General features: G+C 44.5%; 2 protein-coding genes across 3 annotated transcripts in view; both read right to left on the bottom strand.

Moving 5' to 3' along the window:
• Lrrc66 (leucine rich repeat containing 66) overlaps nucleotides 1-5,514 on the bottom strand; it is a 38,236-nt gene extending 32,722 nt beyond the window's left edge. The window contains 2 exon segments of the mRNA XM_041671233.1: nucleotides 1,971-2,420; nucleotides 5,425-5,514. Coding sequence (XP_041527167.1) covers nucleotides 1,971-2,420; nucleotides 5,425-5,452 — 478 coding nt within the window. The 5' untranslated portion in view covers nucleotides 5,453-5,514.
• On the bottom strand, nucleotides 5,444-16,455 carry Sgcb (sarcoglycan beta). 2 transcript variants are annotated; one of them, XM_041671236.1, is made up of 7 exons: nucleotides 16,377-16,455; nucleotides 12,897-13,106; nucleotides 11,675-11,860; nucleotides 10,816-11,007; nucleotides 10,409-10,540; nucleotides 7,849-8,067; nucleotides 5,444-5,732 (listed from the first exon to the last, which is right to left on the bottom strand). In XM_041671236.1, the coding sequence occupies exons 1-6, from the start codon at nucleotides 16,413-16,415 to the stop codon at nucleotides 7,864-7,866; spliced, it is 963 nt and encodes a 320-aa protein (XP_041527170.1). In that variant the 5' UTR covers nucleotides 16,416-16,455; the 3' UTR covers nucleotides 5,444-5,732; nucleotides 7,849-7,863. The 2 variants fall into 2 exon arrangements, with proteins under 2 accessions (XP_041527170.1, XP_041527169.1); XM_041671235.1 differs by having other exon boundaries at nucleotides 5,444-8,067.
• Between the last annotated feature and the right edge of the window lie 3,570 nt (nucleotides 16,456-20,025).

Genomic DNA, 20,025 nt, shown 5'->3' with positions numbered 1-20,025 from the left:
CTTTGGTGGAATTATTTTATTTTCAAACTCCAGCAAGTATATTTAAATGCACCTCTGATTTATGGTGTTTGTGACCTGCGTTGGGTTTGTGGTGATTATAGACCAGGGAGCACCTGCTTGATCTAGACAGACTTGAGCAGCAGAGTCAGGAGGCCTGAAGTAGAGTGATGTCCAAGCAGCTCATCTCACTAGCTCCTCCCCTCCAAGATGGGATCCTAGGTTGCGCACCTAGCCACGGTCAGCCTTGCAGAATGACAAGGGGTGTTAGAGGGGGTCTGACCTAGGCAAACTTCAAGAGTATGTTGGCTACAGGAAGTGAGTTCAAATCACAAAAGGTCTGGGTAAAAGGCTGTGCTATATCAAATCAGATCCACACATTCCATGGACTTTCTATGTGTGCATCCTTCCTCTCTTGAAAGCGCCATTGGCTAGAGTTCTAACAGAATTCCAGACGCAGGAGTGGCTCATTTCATTTTCCTGCTGTTTTCTCTATGCGTTTACCATTCTCCTCCTTACAGTCTGGAAGGCAGAAGTTTAACCTCAGAGAGGAAGAAGCCCACGTTTATACTGGGCCTTTGACCTTGAAGTAAAATTGGCTGGTATCATCAGTAAGTGCAAGCCCTCTGGAGAACACATCTGTCCTCAGGAGAGAGGGTCACATTTCAATTCATTCTAGGATAGTGACCTCCGTTGCTAATCCTGTGGCTCCCTGTAGTCTCCATTCTCAAAGCAAAGCAGGCTCTGTGCTACTGTGCCCAGCAAAAATGAAGCGGAGGAGTTTGGGAGTCCTGAATCTCAGAGGAGCGAATCCCTAGGCCTTTCTCAAAGGGCGTTGAAGAAGCAGAAAGGGGAAGGGATTTCCACCAATCTGAGAGACTGAGAAAGGCTAGTCTCTGAGTAGCAGGGGGTCAGGGAGACAGACAGACAGACAGACAGACACACACACACACACACACACACACATACACTAGCACACCTCGATGTCCAGGGTCAGGGACACATACACACACATGCACGCATGCACACACACGCACACACACACACACATGCACACACACACACACACACACACACACACACACACACACACCGTGATGCCTTGATTGAATCTAAAAATTCTACCCCAGCTGTGGAGCAAGACTTAGAAAGGGCAGAGGAGGGCCAGCCCGAGATGTTGTCTGTACCCCTGGGAACACCCTCCTTGCGGCTCAGAATCAGAAATTTATTCCCCTGTTCCTGAAAATTGAAGGCGCATCTCCAGGACCCAACTTAAGCTTCAGCAAGAAATTCTGATTTGGGTTTCATAGTAGGAAGTTTTACATACAAATATAGAATATTGTGATATGGTATTCCTGGTCTACATGTGGAGGACAACTAAAATGCAAAATGGATTCTAAGAAGAAAAAAATTGTCAATATGATAACATGTTTAATTTGAATTATATATTATAAATACCTTGTATCCACTATGTCTCAGGGCTTTCACATATTAGTAAATATATATAGCAAACAAGATAGATAGCTTAGCCAGGCAGGGTGGCATTCATGTTTAATTCCAGCACTTGGAGGGCAGAGGTAGGCTGATTTCTATTTGTTTGAGACCAGTCTGGTCTACATAGGAAATTCCAGGTCAACCTGGGCTACACAGTGAGACCCTGCCTCAAAAACAAACAAACCTAAATACGTTAGAGATTATTATGAGCACTTAGGGGAGTCCCAGGGTTTCTTGACAAAGTCATAACCCAGCAGCGGGAGCGAGACAAATGGAAGATTAAGCCGCACTAACTGTAGATTCCACCCTGGCCGGCAGCGCCACTAGGAAACGGCTTTATTGTATTTGCTCGGTCAGACCTCTGTGCTTTTTCAGCTGTTCCCTTGTAACTGAACGAAATACAGAACTCTTGTTGACATACAACACCAGCTCCCCCACATACTGTCTTTCTGTTTCATCCTTTCTTTAAAAGTGCTCACCTTTAGGAGTGCCACTGAGTTGATTTCTTTGAAGTATCAGCACCTTTAGATGGGGCAATCTGCTGTGGTCACCGTTTCGTTGCGAGGGGAGAGCCAAGGGCAGATCCAGCCTGAGGGAGCGCATGGCGTTGTTGCTGAGGTTTAGTGTTTCCAAAGCATGTAAAGGAGTGAGGGGGCTGAGGGTCATTTCCGATATGCTACGGTTACTCAGGTCCAGATGTTTTATATGCCATTCTTTTCTCGTGTGAGACTGGAAGAGGACTCGAAAGAAACGGGAGCTCATATCCGCGGTCTCTGTCATCTGTGATGTGCGTCTCGTTGAAGACCAGTTTGCCAGAAGATGCCCATCCCACTGGTACCTGCTTTTTCTTGATGGGTTTGTTGCTGTTTCCCGAAAGCAAAGACCTATAACTACGATAGTAATTCTGAAGTAGATGTCTTTCATAATGCCTGAGGAAAAGGTAAGTAAATTGATTCATTCAAAGTAACACGGAAAAACAAACAGTAAATAAAAAGCAGAAAACTTAATTTCTATCTCAAGACTCAGGAAGCATTCTTAATTATCAACAGAAGCGAATATTTGATTTCTTAGAAACTGGCCTCTGAAAGGTAGCTCTCCCCAAAGCTGTAACTATAAAATAAAATGAGATGAATATACATTTTATGGAAAGATCCCCCACTGGTATTCACAGAATAGACATTTACCAAAGCCTCACTTCTCCACTGCCTTCCCAGGATCCTCCCGCCTGTAGTCCACTTCCTAGTGAGTGAGTCCAACTTCTCTGATCTGTCGCTTGTCACCAGCATGGGGCAAAGTCTCTTATGTTTATCTCCAACATCGTCATGTGGTTTATGACATGAACGGCACACAGCTACACCACAGAGCAAACCTCATAGGAACAGAAAGTACAACTCGTGGGACAGACGCTCGTGTCCTTTCTGACTAGAACCATAAGCTTTATCTTTACAGCGTTTACTACTTTTTACATCATTTTGAAATCCTTTTAAATATACACAAAATAAATAAAAATGGTAAGAAAAGGATGTCCTCTCACCCAAGCCAGGAAGATGTCATAAAATATTGGAATGTCAAGCCTTTTTCATGTCAGTCTTGAGGAACATCTGTACGTTCTGAAACAATTTGCACAGGCTGAATATAACTAGAAAAGTGGCTGCAACGGGTGGGCAAATGGATTCTAGAGATTTGTTTTAAGCTAAACTCCTCGAAGACAAAACCAGAGTACAAATAACAACCCTTTCTCAGCAACATATCACCCATTCTTTTCTGGTCTCATCGGAAGTCCTGGAATAACTTTGCTGAGCTTCCTGACCCAGGGTCCCCCAACTCCCAATCCCCGCCACACACACACACACACACACACACACACACACACACACACACACACACAGACACACACACACACTGTAGATAACTCCAGAGGATTATCTTTCCAAAAATGCTATTTCCCTTGTGATTTTTTTCTTCGAAATTTTGAAATGTTCCTTTAATTGCCTATAGTCAGAATCCCCAAGGTTGGCATTCAGAACTTCCCATAATCTAGCTAGCCTGGTGCCCTAAGTCTGACAGATTTGTGTGGGGTAACTTCAAGATGTGGCCCAGACGGGGGATATGTGTGTCTGCCTCACACTCAATGACTCTCCTCTCCTCCTTTAATCCATGATCAGTGCCAATGCCCTCTGTGGTCTGAATCTTTACACTTTTAAGTCTCGTCTCAATTCCTATGGTCCGAACCTCTTTTTCTTGAGTTAGCCAGGATTTTGTCTTTGCTTTCAGTGAATAGTGAGTGAACGCACTCAGTTCCATCCCATCGGACGGTATCAATGCCAGCACACAGTGTTAGCACTCCGCTTTGTGCCTCTCATACGAAAAGCAAAAAGAGGGCAAGAAGGTTTAGTGTTCTGGGGCCCGTCACCGGGCTGCGCTCTGAGCATGAGCGAGTGCACAGAACGAAGGGCATTCTCGCTGTAACTTCTAAACGTCTATTTCACAGGAGGTCAATTCTCCCATATCTCAGAGGGCATCTAAATTTAGGCACAAAAACTGCAAAGGTGCCCTAGAGTAAGGAGTAATTTATAATATACCCTTTGTGCAATACCAGAAACCAAGCTCACTTTTCTAGTCATAGTGATATGTGTTTCAACATTAAAGCTGCCACCATTATGCACACAATTGGGTGCTAACCTAAAGTAATATGAGCAAAAAATAAATTTATCATAAATATACACATTCCTTTGTAATAGCGAAGAAAATGATGGGGTTGAAAAACACCTTTTTTTTTTAGAGGGAATGAAAGTGAAAGATTTTTATAGTCTGGCCTTTTTCAAGGTAAAGAGATTGATGTATGAATAGATTCACATTGAAAAAAGGAAGACTAGAATAATTTTATTTCCAATGGGTGATGGTGGTGCATGCCTTTAACCCCAGCACTCAGGAGGCAGGGGCAGGCAGATCTCTGTGAGTTCAAGTCCAGCCTGGTCTACAGAGCGAGTTCCAGGACAACCTGGACTGTTACAGAGAAAAATTCTGTCTCAAAAAAACAAAAACAAAAACAAAAAAAAAAAAGAAAGAAAGGAAAAGGATTAATGTTAAGGAACATTATTTATAATACATACAAGTGTCTATGCGTGAGGCAAAAACAAAATCAAAAGCAACCCCTGCCCCAAAAGGAAACAGTGGGAACTGCCGGGAAAGTACAGGTAATTGACTCTGTAATTGAGACTGTAAGTCTTTATCTAGGCTGATTCAAGTTGAAGTATGAGGAAGCAGTTAGAAATGACTGGGGCATGCGCACAACAGAGAGAGACGGAGAAGGCGACAGGACAAACTAGAGAAGAGATGGACTCTTCTGTAAGGAAGTGGGAAAAGGGAATCAAATAGTGAGGCTCTCCGGGGAACGAGACCTGAGGAGGACAGGACTCCGCGCCAGGCCTACCTCAGGATCCTCAAGCGGCCTCTAACTGCTCTGTCTCCAGCTGATCCAGCCATGTGGGGATTTCAGATCTGTCCCTTGAGGCTCCGCCCATGTTCCCCAGCTCTGCTACCAGCCCCCACCCTTTCATCTTCTGGCTCTCTCCTTGGTCCACTGGGGGGAAGCCTCTTGGAAGGCATAGAAGATGAGACTGTCTAAACTGGAAATGCGCAGGTTTCTGACTCCAGAGCGGCCACATAAACAGGTCGCTGAGATTTAGACTCTGTGTTGTGCTGAAGTAGAAGCTCCTTAATAAAGTCATTAAGAGACTGACACCAAAGTTCACGGAACTGTGCTGTAAACAGAGATCATCACTCTGAAACACAGTATAGGGTTATTTTGGTGTGGCAGGGCTTGTAACCTTTGGCCCTCTTAACATCTTTCAAAAGACCCCAGTGACCAGCCCTTCAGTGGTCTCCTCCTCAAGTTTAAGGCCACCATTCTAACCCCTTAAAAACACTCACCAAAACCAGGTAGAAACTCTTCCATCATTAAAACGATCACACGAGGTTTATTTTGCTTCTGTTACAATGCAAAAAGATTGCCAATACAGTATATTTTAAAGGATTGCAGAAGATGGCCGCCAGGTCCTGCTTTGGGTTGTGTATTTTCCTCTCTGTTCACTGGACAGTCTCTAAGGAACCTTATGTTTATTTCTTCTGCCTCTTCGCGTTGATAGCCACCTCTAAAACATTGTCCTTACTTAAATAAATGTTTGTCCGTTTTCTTCTTGCATCTGCTTCCCGTGAGGCCGCTGCAGCACGTCCTCTCCCTGCAGTCAGTTCAAACAGAAGAAATGAACAGATGAGCAGGCAGCGCCGCCTGACGGCCAGCGTGAGCAGCGTGGCTTCGCTGTGCACCAAGAGGACTTGATCTTGCTTGGCTCCTCCGCAGAGCTTCCAGGTGAGTGTGGGTGCACTTGCAGTGTATTCCACAGAACACAAGGATGCCCTCTCACAGCAAAGAGCTCAATGGAGACGTATCGAAATACAAGTGTTTCTCAAGGAAATGCAAAAATACATTTTTTTCATTAATTGTATTTAGTAAATAATACTTAGTAATATAGTGTTCTGTGGTTTTAGTAAAAATATTTATTTAAAGAAATTCTCAAAACAAATGCAAAGAGAATACATAACAAATGCACAACTTAGCATGAAAATGAGAATTCCAAACATGATTTTTCTGAGCATTTTTTAGTTATTAAACAATACTTGAATGTATCCAGAGGTATAAACCACTCTCTTCCTTTACATCTAAAACCTGCACTCAGTGTCAGGTCTCAAGTCAGTTCTTACCCCAGCCTGAGTTCACAATCTATACGGTATTCAGTTTTTCCACTTGACAAAACTGTGACAATATTGAACACACACTGTTTTCTATATTGATTTTCTTATATTCTAAGTGACCATGACAGAATGCAAGGGTCAGCCTGTGTAGCTAGGTCCGTCATCTCTCCCTGCTGTCTACTTTACAGCTATGTACTCTGGGTCCTCATTCCATGTATCTTGGTAATACCAGAAATTCCTTTCAGACCAAGTATAAACCACATTAAGAACCAACTGCCTTGAGGGCTGTAAATAGCTAAAACGAGACAGGGAGATGAGGAGCAGAGATAAAGCACCCGCACCATCTCCCGCTGCAGCACCCTTGTCCTACTGCACACGAGTCTCTAAGGATGAGGCTGGTGTGGGACAGCGGAGGAAATGCATCGGGGCAGCAGGGCTTGTTGAGGCCTAGCCTCCCTGCTTTCCACTCAGCTCTCCTGGGGCTTAAGGAAAAGTATGCTGACCTCTCTGTAACTCATTCAGGTGCTCCCATATGGCAGGCAGACCAAGCAGATCTGTCCATTGAAACACAACTTGGAATTGGCTCAAGATAATTAAAAATCTGACAGTGATTGGTCATGTTTTGCTAATAGGTTAGTATTTTAACTAGAATAGCACACACATTTGATTTTTACCTATTAGGTAAATAGGAATTAGGCTTTTCCCATCTTCTGGGAGTTTTAAATAATTGAACATTCAGTGTAGAGTATAAAAGGCAGGAACACATTTGGAATCAAGTTCATCTAGTTCAGCATTGTACTTGACTTCCAATCCTGAGTCCATTCTTTCCTATGTGGTGTGGGGCAGGTTCCACAACTTCTCTGACTTTCGCTCTCTTGACGGGTGAAGCTGGAACTGAAGCACTTACTGAGAGAGGCGCAGTGAGACCTGGAGGTCACACACACAATGCCCAGCGCAGTACTGCGGAAGAAGAGGCCCAGCGATGACAGCTACTGTCCCCACATACAAGTGAGAACTGGGATTGGGTCTGATGTTTACACAGCGCGGGTACTTACACGTATCATTATTTCAAGTAAGCATTCCACCACAGAGTATTTTCTGTAGTGCAAAGCTAAGGAAACACAGTTTCTTACCAGCTCATATATGGAAGGTTCTTCTGTGACTTGTTTGTGAAAATGTGGCTTTGGGTTAATGCAAAAACCTGTGCCTTCCCCCTTAAAAGCTAAAAAGACAGAGCACAGACAGTGATGTTGTGCCTTTCAAACATCTCTCCCCCCTGATAAAAATAACCAAAGGCTTACTTACAATCTTATCCCTTCAGTCCTTTGTCCTTTAGTCAAAAGATGTTAAAATACTTCCAAGATTACTTTTGATTTTATTAATTTCTCATAATTATTTTAGAGAACTGTCACTTTTGTATCAGTGCAACTTAATAAAGCGTATTAGAATTTAGGCACTCAAAAGTCCCTTAAATACGGAGAGTACGTAATACACACAGGGTGCTCCCCAGTCAATCAATCACAGGTCATCGCAAACTGTACAAACATGGTTCACATGCATTCTTACGAAGAACAGATCAAGTTGAGATCCGAACACACTGACCCTGGGGTGGATCTTCTAATGAGTGTTCCCACAAGGGTTGTCTGCCACCTGGCAGCCCATGTTGTGGCCTGTCACTTGCACCTTGAAGAGCGTGCCGTCTGCACACATGCAGAGCTTGTAGCGCACCCAGTCGCCGCTCCCCGACGCGTCCCCGCTGGAGGAACTGGGCATGCGTGTTGGGCTGACCATCACGCTTCCATTGAGGATGATGCTGTTTTCCTAGGAGGACGGGAATATGGTTCAGCTACCTCCACAAAATGGACACAGACGAAAGTTATCAAACTAGACAAAACTTGTGAAATATCAAAGGGAAGGGAGGCGGCGGGAGGGTAAAGTCACGATCAGAACAACCATGGCCATCGCAAAGCCAAATACACACTGAGGATTCAAGAGTGATTGTGAGTCAACAGATATGCCAACACTAGTCCAAATCACGTCCCTCATAGTGTGACTGATGGGGACAGTCTTGGGTAATTTTCACTTTCTGACTCCAGAGATTCTTTTTTTTTTAAGTTACTAATGTTGATATGGGGGGGGGGTTCTCTTATAGGAAACTAATTTTAGTTAATAGAAATTCAATTAAAGATTAAAACTATGTAATTTATTAGATCAGAATTCCAAAGAAACTGAAGGTTTCTTCTTTTAACTCGTAGCTACAGAGTCATTTTATACTGTAGGCTCTTAAGACTCTCTCTCTCTCTCTCTCTCTCTCTCTCTGTGTGTGTGTGTGTGTGTGTGTGTGTGTGTGCGCGCGCGCATATGGAGGTCAGAGGTTGAACATGTGTCTTTGTAAACGGCTCTCATACTTGATGTGGTGAGGTCTTTCCCTCACTGAAACTGGAACTCAGCAAGTAGGCTAGGCTGTCTGATCCAGCGGCCTCTACATCCTGAGAATAGGATTATGGGCACATGCCACTGCCGTCTTATTTGGGTTCTGAATGCAGGTCCACGTGACGGTTTGGAAGCACTTCACCAATTGAGCCATCTCAGCCTCTCAAGACCCTTTCCTTTAGGGACCAGTAAGTTTCTACTTCTCTCCCGGCTCCCTTCTTCCCTTCCCTCGCATTAACGAATAGTTACTAAATGCTGCCATGTGCCAGACCTATCCTAGGTCTTAGAGAGTGCCATCCATGTAAGCATGAAAGTCGTCACTTTAGGGAGGGGCTGAAATCAATGGGAGTGGCAATAAAAACAGCGGGAAGGGGTCCTGCTATATACAGACCGAATGGCAGCTTTTGTCTGAAATGCTTGGAACAGACCATTTCATAGTTCTGAGTTTATTTTGTTTTGGCATATCTGCATAGATTATTCTGAAATAAAGTTCCAAGTTGTCAAGGATCCGGTTCAAATTTTGTTTCCATGCTGCCATCTTGTGGTCATTTAAGTGTACTTTCTTGAAACTGTAACAGTGTTCACAATACATTGTAACATAGGGTGACTAAGTTAACAGTGTTTGTAGAGGTAAAAACAATTAGGAGAGACCATTCTGAATGCTCTTAATCTGAGAGGTGGCAGATATCTGAGATGATGTGTATGTTAATTCCCCAGTCTGATCATGTGTACATGAATAAAAACATACAATATACCCAATAAATATGTATATTATATGCTCATTAAAAATAAAATGTAAAAGGTAGTTTGACAAAATTATTGCTAATGATTAGCTTATATACTTTAAATCTAGCTATTGATATCAACTAACTTACAAAGCTAAATATCTTTTCAATACTAGAAACTAGTATGTACGACTACTTCAGACAATTTTAAGATTTGTCACATGGACAAGGCAGAATAGTGTTAGCATTTTCTGGTGGGCAGATGGAAGATTCAGAAACTTAGGCATGTTCTGGATACAAAGGGCTCAGACCTCACTCCTCCGACCTTTAGTGTCAACTGCCCTTTAAAATAATATAAAAAATACAAACAAGCAGAAGTAAAAATGAAATCATCTGTTATTCTATCACTGTTAGCTAAATATTGCTAACATTTTCCACATCCTTTCAGATTTTATAAACATGCACATATTCTGAAAGAAAATATTTTACAAATTACTTATAACCTTCTTTCATTTTACAATCCATTTGAAACATCTCATCATGACAAAAATAATTTTCAGTAATTGTATGTGTGATATTTCGTTTGTATTTTAATAAATAATGCTTGCCTGAAGATCAGAGAGTAAAACAGCCCCACTGGTCAGCCTTACAGACGAGACAGTGGTGACACACACCTTTAATGCCAGAAGCCACATGAATTGACATAGAAACCGGGCAGTAGTGGAGCATGCTTTTAATCTCAGCAACAGAAAGGGGTCTAAGATGGGAGGAGACAGCTCTCACACACAGTCCCAGTCTAAGATTCCTGGAGGCAGGATCACCTTTCGGACAGAGGTAGAGGATAAGAGCCAGTGGATGGCTGTTTTGCTTTTCTGACCTTCAGGTTAAACTCCAAAATCTGACTCTGGGTTTTTATTATTCATGCTACAATTACATATTATTCTACATGTAATTATAAACTATTCCAAAATAATTTCTTAAATTCATACACAAACAATACTCACAGCCTTTAACTCTACATTGCCCCCCATGTGAAATTCAATGGTTTTGCCCATGATGAACACGCCTTCATTGCCACGCACAATTGCACGCCCGTCAACTTTGATATTTAAATCACTGGTGGCATTGCTGGTAATCTAAAGATGAAAACACATGCTGAAAAGAGTTTGTCAGTTAAAGTGAGAATTGTTGTCACAGAGAAGTAAAAGTTCTAGATGGGCTATAAAGGGCAGTTTTATAATTGTGGGAGTTAACATAAAGAGAGGACTTACTAGTGCTCCTGCAGGCTAAGGGCAGGGCTAGAAGCATCCCTTGGATGTCTGGAGGCTGTGTTCGCAGGCATCCTAAACCCTCCCCCAAAGAGTAGCTGCAGACAAATTCCCCGCTAGCAATGCTCAAAGAATAGCCATACCCTTTCGGTAGACGCTTTCTGAACGTTCAGACTTTTCACTCCGCTTGGCAGCTGGAACTCATGATTCTCATAGTCCGTGCTGAATAAGACATTTTGTGTCCTTGGGTCAAAAAATTGCATTCCAATGTCACTGGTGATAGACGTTCTGTTCTTTTCTACACTCAGTTTGGTCGTCCCTTGCTGAAAAACAATCTTCAGAAAAATGCTTTATTGTGAGTATCTTTTCAAAGAATGCACAAAGTTCATGAAGACTATTATTTTTAGAACACTACAAAACAAAAATGACAATAAGAGCCAGACTTTAAACTCTTTTAACTGCACCTGTCCATAAGACTGGCTAATATATAACTAACTTTAAAATGAAGGATAAAATTAAAAAGTGTGCCTTCCTTTGCTGTTATAAGACCCACTGTACAAAAAAACAGGTCATAGGAACAGGGCTTGGGCCCCAGATGGTCAGTGCGGAGGTGAGGAAACACCCCTGAGGTTCATTCGGTTTAAAGCCTGTGTTTTAGCAGCCACTGGGCCTCGTGTGCCACTGAGCAGCATTTCTCTTTCTGATTCCAGGAACCTGGACCGTCTGACCTGGGAAGGTGCCTTTGATGGCTGTGTCACATGGACCTACATGCTCTTACACTAATCACACCAGTCAGTGCTTCCTGTGGGGAAAACCCACGGTGAAATTATACAGCTAAATGTTATTGGCCATTGGGTATTTATAAACGTGAAAATGCTTGTACATATGATACATCATTTTAACAAGAAGATAGTATTTTCCAGTACTCAACTGTAGGTTTTCATGAGGAATGCTGCCTTCACCTCTCTCCCATCCACACACTTCCTTAGTGGGGAAACTTACTGGCTGGTTGTTGCCAGTGATGACCAGATTTTCATTCCTCCTTCCTCCCACCGTGCTCTTATAAAGCGGGCGGATGACACCCATGTCAGACACTTGCTTGAACCGCAGCAGGCCGCTTTCATGGAACTCCATGCTGTCACAGCCGTTTGGCCCGATGCGAATCACAGCCCAGATGACAAGGGTAATCTGAAAGAGAGACACGTTTACTGAGCTGCTCAGATGACATCAGTTCTGTTTTTCTCTTCTAGTTTATTTTCCTGGACCTGGCCTTTTCGTTCCATTGAGAACAGCCAGTCTCTAGGCTGCCAATATGATGGAACTGGGAACTTTCCTTTCCTCTCCTGCTTTCTCCCATGTGAGATGCCCGGCTTCCTGTATCTCCACCTTGGAAATACTTGCTTTAGAGCTTTCTATTGGCAGCCCAGTGGCTGTTTGGCGCATGTGTATGGTAAGACACTGCCTGTATAATTCCTCACATTTGTGGGATGATCTGGTTAGCCATGTTTCTGACCTCTTAAGACAAAGACTTTATTACCTTGCTGTTTCTAATGCTCACAAGAGGTCCAGAGCCAATTTGCTTTTGATTCATCCTACACAACATACTTTTCTCCTCTCTAGGAAGTTTTGAATCTTTTCTTTATTTGCAGTTTTCTTAAAACTGGATATAGTGATAGCATGATCTGTCTGTCTGCTTCTCTGCTTCTGCTACCCTCTCTCTTAAAATATATCACACTGAACCCAGAATGGTTTCAGTTTTTCTAGAGAATTTTTTTTTTTCGAGACAGGGTTTCTCTGTGGTTTTGAAGCCTGTCCTGGAACTAGCTCTTGTAGATCAGGCTGGTCTCGAACTCACAGAGATCTGCCTGCCTCTGCCTCCCGAGTGCTGGGATTAAAAGTGTGCACCACCACCGCCCAGCTTCTCTTTTCCTTCTTTCTGTTCTCATTCTCTCTCCCTCTCTTTCCCTCCCTCCATCCCTTCCTTCCTTCTTTCTCCCCCTCTCCCTCTACTCCTCTCTCCTGTCCTCTCTCTCTCTCTCTCCTCTCTCCTCTGTTCTCTCTCTCTCTCTCTCTCTCTTTCTCTCTCTCTCTCCTGCAACAGCATTTCACTCTTTAGCCCTGGCTATCCTAGAACTCACTGCGTAGACCAGGCTGGCCTTGAACTCATAGAGATTTTCCTGCCCCAAGGTAACTTAAGAGGCAATACTCTGCCCCACATACTCACGAGTAGATTGATGACAGCCAGGATAAAGAGGAGGATAATCACACAGATGGCTAAGTTGCCCTTTCTTCCTCTCAACCCTGTTTTATGGAGACGATCTTCGTCGATAGGAATATAGCCAGCTTTAAAGTTGCTGTTGTGCTCTTTGTTGACATTTCTTCGCTCCACAGCCTTCTCCCGCATGGATTTCTTCACTGGCCCATTGGAACTTTGCTAAAAAAAAAAAAAAAAAAAAAAAAAAAAAAAAAAAAAAAAAAAACAAGAGAGAACGGAACAGCTACATTCTCTGTTGCTGTATTTATTAAATTCAAACTCACAATTAAAGAAAGCTGAACTGGCTGTTGACAGATGTTCCACGAATACACTACAAGCCAGGTCGGACTGTAGATGTCAAGGCTGCTGTCACATAGGACACGCTCCCTCTGCTTTCCGTCATCCTACTGTCAATGTAGGCACAGCCTGTTTCTGGGCAGAGTTGGCATATGCACATAGTGCAGTGGGCATTCTTATTTTTACTAAGACTTAATAAATTTTTACTTACATATTTTTCATTTATGTGAAAACAATTTGGAATGATTGACACAGATTGCTACTTATAACTCAACCAATTAAAACCTACATTATTCTAGACCAGCAGTTTTCAAAATGTTTGGTGGCAGTCGCATGAGTATGTATGTTTAGGGGTGCCCACTGAACTCTCTTCAAGGTCTGAAATGTCAGACACATTTTAAAAGTAATAATAATATTTTTTACTCTGCCACTCTTTTGAATGAATAATGGTGTTTCCGGAGGCTACGTGACCATTTATGATAGTGTGATTGTTCTAAGAGTTAATGAAATGTTTGCTTGGGCATTCCTATGCTTTCACAATTTCTCAGTTTTAATTTCTAAGATGGTAAATATCAACAGGTATTTAAGAGCACAAATATAATCTAGGATCAGAAAACTTGAGAACTTCTGAGCTTGACCACAGCTAAGTGACATTAAGCAATCATGTGATACACATACAGAAGAAGTAGCAGAAATGGGCACTGCCCAGTTCTCATATTTTTTCAGAGTTCTGAGGCAGTTCACATTGCAGGAGGCACATACTAAGAACTGTATGCTTAAACACTATCACGATAAGTAGGAGCATAAGATAGGAAGACATGATCCTTATCGTAGGTATTACAGACCTGCATTGTGTGTTATATGACACACACTCTGTATGTCCGGGTGCCAAAATCAGTAGTATAGACAATATGTGCTTCAGAGTTCAAATGGGGCAGTTGGGACACTTTGGAGTTGTTGGGAAAATGGGAGGAACAGATGGGTCAGATCAGCAACGTTGGGAGAAGAGAGGTGGAAAGCAGAGGCAGGCCGAGACAGCTCTTAGCACGGTGGAGACTCACTGGCAGTTGCTGAGCACAAAAGATGCATATTTCTGCACACTCAAGGTTAAATAACACTTGACAGAGGTAAGCAGACTCTTTCAGATTATGCAGGAAAGGAGGTCTGAGGGAATGAGGGACTAAACCGAGGAGGGATAGATACATGAATGAGGGGAAAATGAAGTGAGAGATGCGGTAAACAACACAAGCACCACTGTACAGGAGGTGGGCTTTATCCTGGGGGCGGTGCGGAACTACTGAGGCGCTGCGCTGCTGCCGCTGCTGCCACTGGGTGGCGCTGCTGCCGCTGCTGCCACTGGGTGGCGCTGCTGCCGCTGCTGCCACTGGGTGGCGCTGCTGCCGCTGCTGCCGCTGGTGGACTCCTCTTCCCTCTCCCTCCTCATCTTCCTTCTCCCCCTTCCACTCCTCCAATCTTCCTCTTCCTCTTCTTTTGCATTTCTTTATTCTTTTATTGTGTGTGTGTGTGTGTGTGTGTGTGTGTGTGTGTGTAGATCAGAGGACAACTTTTGGGAACTGGTCCTCTTATTTCACCATGTGGGTTCTGAGGATTGAACTCGGGAACTTAAGTTGCCAGGCCCCATGGCCAGCACCTTTATCCACCACGCCATCTTGCCAGCCCCTACTGAAGACATTTGCATGGACATGAAACTATGTCCCAGATGAGAAGGGCTGAAAGAGAGGAGTTGGAGAAGATGCCAGCACATTTCCTTGGCTCTGGAAAGTGAAGCTTTAAGTGGCAGAACTGCCAGGACCTGGTGACTAACACAAAGGCGTCTACCATGCCTTCCAAACAGAACAGGTGGGACCCCGAGCACAGAAGCAAGTCTTTCTGTTCAAATCTATAAAGTCGAGGACACCAGGTCACTAAGCCCAAGGCGTGTTTCTCCTTAGCTCCCACCAGACAGTCCTGCTCTGGTTAGGGCAGCCACATGAGCAGATGACTGTAGCCTTTTAATGGTAGGCACAGACCCTCAGAACATCAAGACGCATGCGCAGAACAACAGCCTCGACTACCTCCGAGGATGATTTAGCTACGGTGTAAACTAGGAAAAGCCGGGAATGGCTTCAGTCCCAGCAGTTCACGTTGTCCCCTTTCAGCTTCGTTTGCCCCTTGGCATTCTGTTGTGACTCTGCTGACTTGTTCGATGTTTGGCCGTTTGACTTTTAGGCGCTAGAAAAGATTTCATGTCTACTTTTTTCTACCCCTTAGACGAGTCCTCCGGGAACATATACCTAACAGGTCTCTAAAATGTTAGCCACCTAAGAAAAAATTCCCCAAAGTCAACTAAGTATTGGCAACTCAACTCACTTTTTAAAAAAAATCAATGATGTTGAAGAATGGGACTTTTAAAGAGAAGCTATCTAACTGGTTATTTTAAAAGGGAAACAACAGTAAAGAAGTGACTACAAAAATTGTTTTGATTATAATGTGACTCTGGCAACTACATGCATGTGCATGCATTCACACATCTCACACACATACACGTATGCAAATGCTAAAATAAAGTACATCTTGCTATTTGAGGGGACGCCTTCTAAACTATTCTCGGCTTCCAACGAGGACCAGAAAATATTTGATAATGCATTTCTTAAAAGTAATCCTAAACCCACTGGACACGGGTCAGTTTTATGTCGGTGACTGAATCGCCGAGAAAGCAAAGTGGGAGGGGAGATCTGGGCTGTGTGCACATCGGACATGGCAGAAACAAGACCTGGCCCCGATCCACGCCAGGCAACAGCTGACCACGACTTGGCTGCAGTCTCCCGGCCGCAGTAGACGTTATTTTTATCCGCACGGTTGCAGGGTGCGGAGAGAGAGGTCCAGGCGCAGGCTGCGCAGGCCAGTGACTGTCACTCCCGCCGAGGGACAACTGCTCTCACCGGCCCGGAGCTGCTGTCCAGGTTCCCGCCCGGCCTTGGCCAGCATCTTGGCTGCGGACAGCTCCCGCCGCCCCGCCCCGCCCCGCCCCGTCCCGCCCTGCCACCCCGCCTCGCCGCCCCAGCCCAACCCTCGGGCCCTCGTCCCCGCCCTCCGTGGGGACGACCCGGCCATCCCACTCCCCAAGCCCTCGGCCTCAGCAGGCTCACAGACCTGCTCAGTCGCCGCCGCAGCCGCCGCCGCTGCCGCCATCTTGACCCGCCGCAGCCCGCGCTTGCGCTCTGGCACAGGGGTGGGGCTCACACCCCCGGTGGCCACGCCCCGCCGCGCCCCTGCCACGCCCCCGAGAGAAATCCGGAGTGGGCCAAGGAGTCCTGGGTTGGCTCAGATCCGCGGAGGCGGGTCCCTCGCGACAGTGAGCAGCGAGGGTTGGACGGGTGTGGCAGGGATGGTACGCCCTCTGAGGCGTCCTCAAATTCCTTGGAAAGGACGCCCTCAAAGTCCAAAACATGTCTTTCCCTTCCACACACTTTCCATTGTGGAATGCTGTACCATGTTGTGACGGCTTGAGAGGGCAAGAGGTGTCAGTGAGAGTACTCGTGGGCGAGGTTTGGGTGCAGACCAAGGAGACAGAAGTTAGGCAGTTAATTCAAACTAGGAAGACTCCGGGAAGACTGTGGTCAAGTCTGGCACTCTTTCTTTGAGGCATTAGAGGCAGGTTGTCTGCCAATACAATGTTGGAGACGTGATGACCATAATTAGCTCCTTAGGGACCTATTTGACACACAGTGAGCACCTGGAAGACATTCGGAGGTGCAGGGAACAGGTGCACACTGGTTGTTCTCTGCTCTAACAATCCCTTAAGTCAAAAGGAAAACAGTAGACTGAGCAGCGTCCAACGTCCAAAAACTGTTCCTCAGGTCATGAATAGCTTCTAGAAAGTACCATGCCCCACCCAAACCCCCCACCCCCTACCCACGCCCCAAGGGGAATGCTCCACTCAGCTTCTTTTCCCCGGGACCTTAGTCATTTTGCTTTTGTAGCCAGTCCATTCGCTGCTCTGTCTACTTTTGATGAGTGTGGAGTTTAAATAGACGCTGTCACCTAACAAATATCTTTTAACCTTTTTTCCTTCTCATTTCTAACTTGGGGTAAGGGCTGCGCCTATGTGGTCATTTTCCTGCTCATCCCTTCTTCCCCGACTGCTTATACCAACTGGCTCCATCTCCATAGCATGCCTGCATTTTAGGCAGGAAGACTATAAATACAACGCACAGGGTTGGGAATTAGTAGTATCTTCGTAATAGTTCGGCTCTCGTCCCATGAATCAACTTTGACTGGTCCTGGGTTCCCGTGCTTCTCCTTTTACTGTGCTCAAAAGGTCTTTTCCTTTTTCACCGAAAGACGTTCTCCTTTGTGTCCCCAAGAACCCATCAAACGTCTCTTTGGAGCCTTTGGAGGCTACAGTCAGTAGTATGAGTCCTCTGTTTCTAATCTTGTGTAGGGTTTTAGTCTGCAGTGTTGAAGGCCTATGTCTCAATCACACACAATAATGAAGCTTACTAAAAGTCTTCCAGAGCTGCCCGATATTCCGAGTTTTAAGATAAGAAGCCCACCTTTTTCCTAACCTATCTTCACATAGGTGCTTTGATAATACATTTTCCTGAAGTCAGATGCCTTTTGGCTGTCTGAAGATTTGCTTTCCTTGGATTCCTCATTGCTAACAGGACACCCAATTATTCTTGTGGCCAATTTGACTTGTTGTGGCTGTTTTTAAGAGCTGATATTTTATGTGTTTGTCTGTTTTGCCTGCAGATACAGATGTGCACTCCCTGCATGCCTGGTGCTGGGGGGGGGGCAGAATAGGGTGTTAGACCCTGAGACTGGAGTGGCAATTATGAACCACCATAATTATGGGTACAGGGAGCTGAGCTCAGGTCCTCTACAAGAGCAGCCAAAAGATGTTAATATCGGAGCTGTCGCTCCACCACTCCCCCATTTGTCGTTTGAAAAAGAGAACCAATTCATTCATTCAACCAGAAGCATAATGTGAGCATGTCTAATGCTATTATTCTGAGGCTTTTTTCCCCCTGAAACATTTGGAGGATGCTACATGCTTGGCAATGTCCCTAATTCTCCCAGCAGTTTTGTTCTAACTGACATTATACCAGTTCACCATGACACCCCCTTTCTATTTAAGTTATTTTGCTGTTAACATAGTTCTCTCCTAAGTAGACTGTGTGCTCCTTAAAAACTGGGTGCAGTATGTCATTACATGTTACTCCAAGTCCTGATCATGTGAGGAATGAAATACACACTAAATCCAAATAGCTCTGATGACTGAATACTGGTCTTTTTCGCTGAATAAAACAATGTCAAATATCTCTGACATAGATTTACTTTAACTCTCACTATACAATACTCCAGATGAGGCCCACATTCCCATCGTCTGTGCTTCCTAAGAGCTCTTCCTTAGTCCCGTTCCAGCTCCTATAGAACCTGCCACATGGTGTCTACGAAGAGATCCAATTACAATTCTGTTTGTAGCCTGCCTTCCCCACCGCCTGTGAAATAAACAATCTCTTGTTATAAAAGGCGCATCAGAGCCAAACCCACGACTATGCTCAGCTTGTCTCTGACTCTGTAGTCACAGCGGACTCTGCATTTCTTACCCTGGTAGCTTTCATTTCTCTGCATTCACTCTCCTGTGTCTGGTAGACTCCTCCATCCTTACAGAGCTGGTTCTAAAGGTCACTTTCTTCCACAAAGACTGGAAATCACTGTGTCCCTAGTTGTATAGTTATCTAATTAGTGTTTTACACACTGAGCTACCGTTGTCTGTCTCTTGCAGATCGTGAGATCTCAGAGAGCAGGAAACCAGTCTGACTCCAGCTTATCCTTAAGGTGGATGGGTGGGTCATCACCAAAACCCAGTAAATGCTGTTAAATGTGAGAAAGCTCCATTTCCATATCACCCATCCTAGGCACCACCTTCCTGCCGTACCACGCCATTCTTCTGAGAGGATGAAGGCTATCTGTCAAGGCTGAACATCCCTTGCTCCTCTCTGCAGTGTCTGTGTGCTGAACACCCCTCCCCTTCGATGGCCATGGCCACAGTATCGTGTATTTGCCATTTCATGGAGCTAGTGGTGCTGAAAAAGTTGATGACAGGGATCCCTTCTATGATGAAGTAAGTATACCAGAAACCTTGGTTGGAATTAGGGGGGTATTTGGGTCAATACAATTTTTCTCTTATTTTTCTTTTTTATTCTGTATTTAAATTTATTTTTTTTTTACCTTAAGCAAACTGGGCATGAGGGGAAATAATTCTGGTCTGCCCAGAGAGACCGCATACTGGCATACTGGTACTGTATTGACACTTCACATGAAACCTTGACTTTCTTGCTTCCTAGAGGAGGAACCTACCTTCAGCTTCCATCGGAACCAGTTGATTTTTCCTTCAGCGAAAATTTTTGTTTTTTTATTTACGTGGAAGAAAGCATAAGGGGTAAGGAGATGCCGACCTAAATGGACAAGGAAGGGCCTTGGCACTTAGGACAAAGTGACTTGTCATACCACCAGTAAATTCTCTCTCTCTCTCTCTCCTCTCTCTCTCTCTCTCTCTCTCTCTCTCTCTCTCTCTCTCTCTCTCTCTGTGTGTGTGTGTGTGTGTAGGTGTTGTTTGGATCTCTTCACCTTATTTTTTGATCCAGGGTCTCTCCCTGAACCCAGAGTTCAGTGATTAGTCAGACCAATTGGCCGGTAGTCCCAGGAGTCGCCTCTCTCAGAGACCCCCTCCCTCGTTGTTTTAAATGTGTGTACTGGAGATCCAAACCCAGGTCCTCGCGATTACATGACAAAC

Source organism: Microtus oregoni, unplaced genomic scaffold (genome assembly GCF_018167655.1).
Source record: "Microtus oregoni isolate MIOR12 unplaced genomic scaffold, Mior012 000021F_ref0000039, whole genome shotgun sequence".
Classification (NCBI taxonomy): domain Eukaryota; kingdom Metazoa; phylum Chordata; class Mammalia; order Rodentia; family Cricetidae; genus Microtus; species Microtus oregoni.
The sequence above is the reverse complement of the archived record's forward strand: the minus strand, read 5'-3'. Positions and strand labels throughout refer to the sequence as shown.